The 6000-nt window shown below is 45.5% G+C and overlaps 1 protein-coding gene and 1 long non-coding RNA gene across 3 annotated transcripts in view; one reads left to right on the top strand and one right to left on the bottom strand.

Annotated features, from left to right (window-relative positions):
- The first annotated feature begins 305 nt into the window (after positions 1 to 305).
- Cmtm4 (CKLF like MARVEL transmembrane domain containing 4) overlaps positions 306 to 6000 on the top strand; it is a 58956-nt gene continuing 53261 nt past the window's right edge. The window contains exon 1 of one of the 2 annotated variants that reach the window (XM_071604654.1): positions 306 to 432. In XM_071604654.1, the coding sequence (XP_071460755.1) occupies positions 334 to 432 (99 nt within the window). In that variant the 5' untranslated portion in view covers positions 306 to 333. Of the gene's footprint in view, positions 520 to 6000 lie in introns of both variants that reach the window. The other variant, XM_027938992.2, reaches the window with a different exon arrangement.
- LOC139702813 (uncharacterized) overlaps positions 5486 to 6000 on the bottom strand; it is a 30663-nt gene continuing 30148 nt past the window's right edge. Inside the window, exon 2 of the long non-coding RNA XR_011705392.1 lies at positions 5486 to 5763. This is a non-coding gene — a long non-coding RNA (uncharacterized lncRNA). The remainder of the gene's footprint in view (positions 5764 to 6000) is intronic.

Genomic DNA, 6000 nt, shown 5'->3' with positions numbered 1-6000 from the left:
GCACCTCGCCCGGCCGCGGAGCGCCGCCGAGCGGCCTTCGGGCGGGCACTCGCTCCGCCCCCTCCCGGCCGGCGCGAGGCTCCCGCCTCCTTCCCTCTGCGCCCGCTCCCGCCTCCCTCTCTTTCCGCTGCTGAGGCGGCGGGACCCGAGCCCGAGCGGACCGAGCCGCGGCCGCAGCGGGCGGCGGGCGCAGAGGCTGCGGCGGGGCGGGCCGCGGCGGGCAGTCGGGCGGCAGCGGCGGCGGCGGCGGCGGCGATGCGGCGTCCCCGCTGAGCCCGCCCGCTCCTGGCGCCAGGGGCCCGCCGCGCGAGGCGGCCCGGGTCGGGCGGCAGCATGCGGAGCGGCGAGGAGCTGGACGGCTTCGAGGGCGAGGCCTCGAGCACCTCCATGATCTCGGGCGCCAGCAGTCCGTACCAGCCCACCACCGAGCCGGTGAGCCAGCGCCGCGGGCTGGCCGGCCTGCGCTGCGACCCCGACTACCTGCGCGGCACGCTCGGCCGCCTCAAGGTCGCCCAAGTGGTAGGTGCCGGGCGGGGCCCCAGGTGCGGGGCCGGCGGCCTAGCCGCGCGTCTTCCCTCCGCGCGCCCCGCTCCCACTCCCGCTGCGGGGGCGCAGGCCCCGCCGGCCTCTGCCGCGTCCCGGGGCCAGAGCCCCTGCTTCTCGTACCCCTCTCTCGGGCAGGGTTCCCAGGCCGTCCTCCCTTACCCCGTTCTTTGGCCCACGGCTAGAGCCTGCCCTCCCCAAACTGGTAGCCTCAGGTGTGTCGTCTACCTGCATACCTGTCCCCGGGCCTACCTGTCCACTCCCGCCTTCATTACTGGACTTGGTGATGTGTGGAGCCTGGCGCCAGGGATCTTGCGGTTTTCTGACTTAGCAACCTGTGGCAGGTTTTAGGGGCCCCGTTCAGCCACCGTACGGTCTTTGCCTCGGCCTCTGGAGACTGAGGACTGCTGCTTGCTTTCTTCCCTGGCGCCTAGAAGGGTGCCTAGTGTATGGTGGACGCTCAGTAAATATTTGTTGAATGGGAGGCATGTAGCCCAAATGCAGTGGAGAGCCTAGATCTCCCTACTGTCTCCAGTTTCTACTGCAGAGGTTTGAGTCCACTGCATCTCGGAATCCTCTGCCCAACACCGATGTCTGGCACTGCCCAGTTGATACCCAGAGTTAATTCACTCCAGTAGGGCAGCCAGTTTTGGAGGTAACAGAAACAGGGAACTTTCTTTTGGACTTGTGCATAATAGAACTCATTTCTCAGGGTCCTGATTTTTAGCCTCATGGTGTTCAGGGGATGGGTCTGTCAGTTCTGTTCCTGTTAGACAGGCCTCTTTGGGCTGTTGCTTAGCTCAATTGTGGACAAGGCATACTGCAGCTTGAAAAACCTGTGTGTCCCACATACTCCTCTACACAGGTAGACCTCCCTAGCCTCAAAAGCCATTTGTATGGAACTGCAATGTATGAGTATTTCATTGCTTTAAGCATTGGTCCTCCTGTGCTTACTTACTTGGGTGCATACATAAACATTCTTTGGGAATAATATCATGTGTGAACACCCTTTAAATAAAGGTCCCAGTGTTTGTAAATCACAGAATTACAGACTGTTTTATCTCTGTCATGGATGAGAGGCTTGTTCTGATGATTGCTGGGGGTATTTTTGAAGAATTTTAAAGAAAGATAAATGGAGTAGGTTATCTGTCTAGACTTTTAAACTGAACTTAATCTAGTAAACCAGAATGTTCTCAAAGGTATATTGGTTTTGTAGTTAGGTATCATTGCTGTTAGCAAAGAGAATGTAGGAGGTGGGGAGGAGCTATATAATCACTTCTTAAAAGCAGCAGCTAGCCAGTGTTTGAATACAGTACAGATAATCAGAAACGAATAAGAAAAGGCCCAGTAGGACTGAACTTGGACCTGGTTGGAATACAATACCTTGTCAAGTACCTTGCTTTGTTTACTCTGTGGGCCTTTGAAAGTAAATAGAACTTGCCAATGGAAAACTAACTTGCCACTCAACAGATCTGGTAAAATAATTGAAATTCAGTAGTTTGTACAGAGTGTGCATTATCAGCTCATTAGTGGGACATTTCACCTATGGCCAGGAATGGAAGCCAATGGTATTTATTTACCTTTCAGAAAAGTACTATTGTGGTTTTGGGGGCTTTAATCTGGAAGAACTTTGGGGCTCAGCCCCTAAAATCTCTCCTACCTCTGCAATTTGTCTGTTCTTTAGAATTTATTTATTTATTTTTTTTAGAGAGAGAGAGAATTTTTTAATATTTTTTTTTTTTTTTAGTTTTCGGCGGACACAACATCTTTGTATGTGGTGCTGAGGATCGAACCTGGGCCGCACGCATGCCAGGCGAGCGCGCTATCGCTTGAGCCACATCCCCAGCCCTGTTCTTTAGAATTTAAACATCAAGAGATAGCCAGCAGGCTGGGGTTGTGGCTCAGTGGTATGGGTGCTCACCTAGCATGTATTCTATCCTCAGCACCACATAAAAATAAAATAAAGGTATTGTGTCCACCTACAACTATATATATATATGAAAGAGAGAGAGAGAGAGAGAGAAAGGGACCTACCTACTTGAAGGGTGTGGTGACTTGGTGGTCTTGGTGTACTTGGATGCTCAGCCTTGATAAAAATCTGGGTTTTTGTCTGGGTGTGCTGTTTATGCCTGTAATCCCAGTGATTTGGGAGGCTGAGATAGAAGGATTACAGCTTCAGGGCCAGCCTCAGCAATTTAGCAAGACCCTGTCTCAAAAATAAAAAGGCCTGGGATGTAGCTCAGTGGTAAAGTGCCCCAAAGTTCAATCCCCTTGAGATTGAGAGCTTCTTGGAATCAGGGGCTTCATTTACCTTGACCTTCTGAATCATAATCTGCATTTTAATAAAATTCCCCAGGTGGTCAAACATGTGTGAGACTTACATGTGTCATCTTAATGGTAAAAAAAAAAAATCTCCCATAGCTACTACAACCAGCTCTAACAGTACCACTCATAATAAAAGTCAACCATAAGCCTGAGGTTTGTCTGGAAAATGAGCCGGTACCTCTCTTGAAAGATTAAGAGAATGAGATAACATATAAAAATCAGCAGCTATCTCATTAGATATTTAATTGGTGTGTAATAAATGTTAACTGTCATTATTGCTGATTAATATTTTCTGTCTCTAAGGAAATGTGATTGAAATGTTGCCCCTCCATCATAATTATATATTTTAATTAAATGTAGTTTACTTGCTGATGATTTAAATTTTTAAGTGGAATGTCATTTGATAGTAACACTAATCTGAATTATTATGAAAATTAATCAGTGCAATTGCATAGATTATATCTTTTCAGAACAAAACCCAGACTTATCTCTTATTGGGGACAATGTCAACAGTGTTTTTATCAAACAATAAATGTTCACATTTTGTAGAAAAAGTTGATTTGAACAATTGACTTATATTATCCCCCTTCCTCCCCAAGTGTGAATTCTGTGAGAACATATTGGTTTTTAGCTCCCAGATGCTATTTAATGAAATATGTGTAGTGTATATAGACCTTTTGCTTATTATTTTTTAATCAATGTGGTTGAAAGTAGAGTTTTGCTCTTGGGATGATATGGGCATACTATAGTAAAGACTATGATGTGGGAACAGGCCTTGGATAGGACAAGACTTTTTAAATAGTGAAGTTGTCCAGATCAAGATGTTTTTCTGGTCGTTAGGCAGCCTAGTATCTTGTGGGTCAGTTTTTTCAGTGCTGGAGTGACAAACTTGATTAGAAGGGTTTTTACTTTCTTCATGGGCTGTTCCTAAGCTTGTAGGTCCCTTGTGGTGCTGCACTCCTCCACTGACTGAACTAGGGGATAGGCTTCTCAAAGACAAGTCCGTTCCAGAAAGACCCTTCAGAAACCTCTGGTTGCTTCATATCCCTTTATTGAGTCCCTCCATGCCCAGTTTACCTGACAATGCTTTGTTTAGGACTTTGTATAACATAAGATAGGTAATAGGAGATGTTAAATTAGAATTTTAGCTTTGTTAACCAGGCATAGTGGCACATGCCTATAATTCCAGTGACTAGGGAAGCTGAGGCAGGAGTATCCCAAATTTGACAAATTTGAGGCCATTCTCAGCCATTTAGTGAGGTCCTGTCTCAAAATAATAAAAAGAACTCGGGAAATAGTTCAGGGGTAAAGCTCCCCTGGGTTTAATCTCCACTATTACCCCCTACCTTCCCCAGTTTTTAAGCTCTATTGATTTTGAAATCTTAACCATATCACCTCTGACTTATTTGGGAATTTTAGGAAGTATAAGAATTAGGAGGTTAAAATAAGATGCTTTCTTAGGTAGCTCAAAGGCAAATTGAGGTATTTGCATTTCAGGTTGGGTAATGGCATATCTTTTATTTGATGGGAATTTTGTCAGTTTTTCATCTCAAGACAGTCAATACAATTCTGACTGAAAATTGCTTTCTGGAGGATGTCCTGGGGTGGGACAGTATTAAAAAACAAAGGACAACAACAAAAACCCCAGATTGCATATTTACTAAAATCCACTGTGAACATAAATTAAGGGAACTACATGAGGAAAAATAGCCACATTTATAAAGATGCAATTTTGTGTCCTGGCCATAGCCAAGGTGTAGAGCTCATCAGTCCCAGATTCTCTCAAATGTACAGTATCAAGTAATTAATAAATTTGTTGCTGCTGATGGATTTTGTTTATTAAAACATTATAACATTAAAGAAAGTTAGAAATCATCTTAGTATGTCAGGCTCAAATGATCAGGACTTTGGAATTTTTTGTTTCCAAAGGCTGTGTAAGGGCCTCTGTGGCAAAGTCCTGTGACCATGATTTCCAAACTTTTTGCTATTAGACTGTATAGTAACTGTTCTCATGAACAGAGCCTAAATTCCCCTTTTGAACTGTTACTTACTTTTTTGTCATTATTAAATTTCAAGGAGTGCTTTTACTACATCAAAGGGCAATCCCCATCACATTCCCGAACATTAAAAAAAAAAAAAATACTGCTGAGTGGTTGGGAGATGTAGTTCAATAGTAGAGCATTTGTCTAGTATACACATAGCTCTAGGTTCAATCCCTGAGATTCCAAAAAACAAAACCCAGGCTCTGGATGCTGGGGCAGGAGGATCGTGAGTTCAAACCCAGCGTCAGCAATGCAAGGCGCTAAGCAACGCTGTCTCTAAATAAAATACAAAAAAGGGCTGCGGATGTGGCTTGGTGGTTAAGTGCCCCTGTGTTCAATCCCCGGTACCAAAAAATTGAACAAAACAAAACCCAGGTTTGGTTGATATTTTCTCCCACAACCTACCTTGAAGGGCTCAGTGTATGACAGGTCTCCCATATGGTTATCCATATATACAGATGACTGGGAAAGGGTGAACTCTGTTAAGTCCTTATAGTTCCCCCTGCCACAGGGCCTGTATTAGTCAGAGTTCTCTAGAAGGAACAGAACCAACAGGAGATACATATATGTATATATAAGAATGATTATAAAAGGGGATTTATTAGATTGGCTTATACAATCAGAAGCTGTATAGTACCACAATGACCATCTGCAGGCTGAAGAGCTGTAGTACCCAGTAGCTGTGCAGTCCAATACACCAAAGCCTCAGAACAAGAGGGATCAATGATGCTACCCTAGTCTGGGACCAAAGGCTTCTGGATACTTGCTGGAGAGTCACTGGCAGAGTCCACTTTGGGAGAGTGAAGGAGCTGGAGTCTCATGTCCTCAGGCAATCCCTGAAGCAGTCAAAAACCTGTTCACAAAGAAGAAAAGCTTGTATCTGTTATTACTTCCTTGTTCTTCCAACTTTTATTCCATCCAAGCCTCCAACCTATTGTGCTGCCCACACACTTAGGGAGGGTCTCCAATTCAGTTTGCTGTCCCACATCCCAATCATTCTTAGACACAACCTCAGGGACTCATCTGGAAGCCTCTTAATCTCAGGCATCTCTTAATCCAATCAAGTTGACAATTCAGATTAACCATTTCA

The sequence above is a fragment of the Marmota flaviventris genome, chromosome 18, assembly GCF_047511675.1.
Source record: "Marmota flaviventris isolate mMarFla1 chromosome 18, mMarFla1.hap1, whole genome shotgun sequence".
Lineage (NCBI taxonomy): Eukaryota > Metazoa > Chordata > Mammalia > Rodentia > Sciuridae > Marmota > Marmota flaviventris.
Note: the sequence above shows the minus strand (reverse complement) of the source record. Positions and strands in the feature narration are given on the sequence as shown.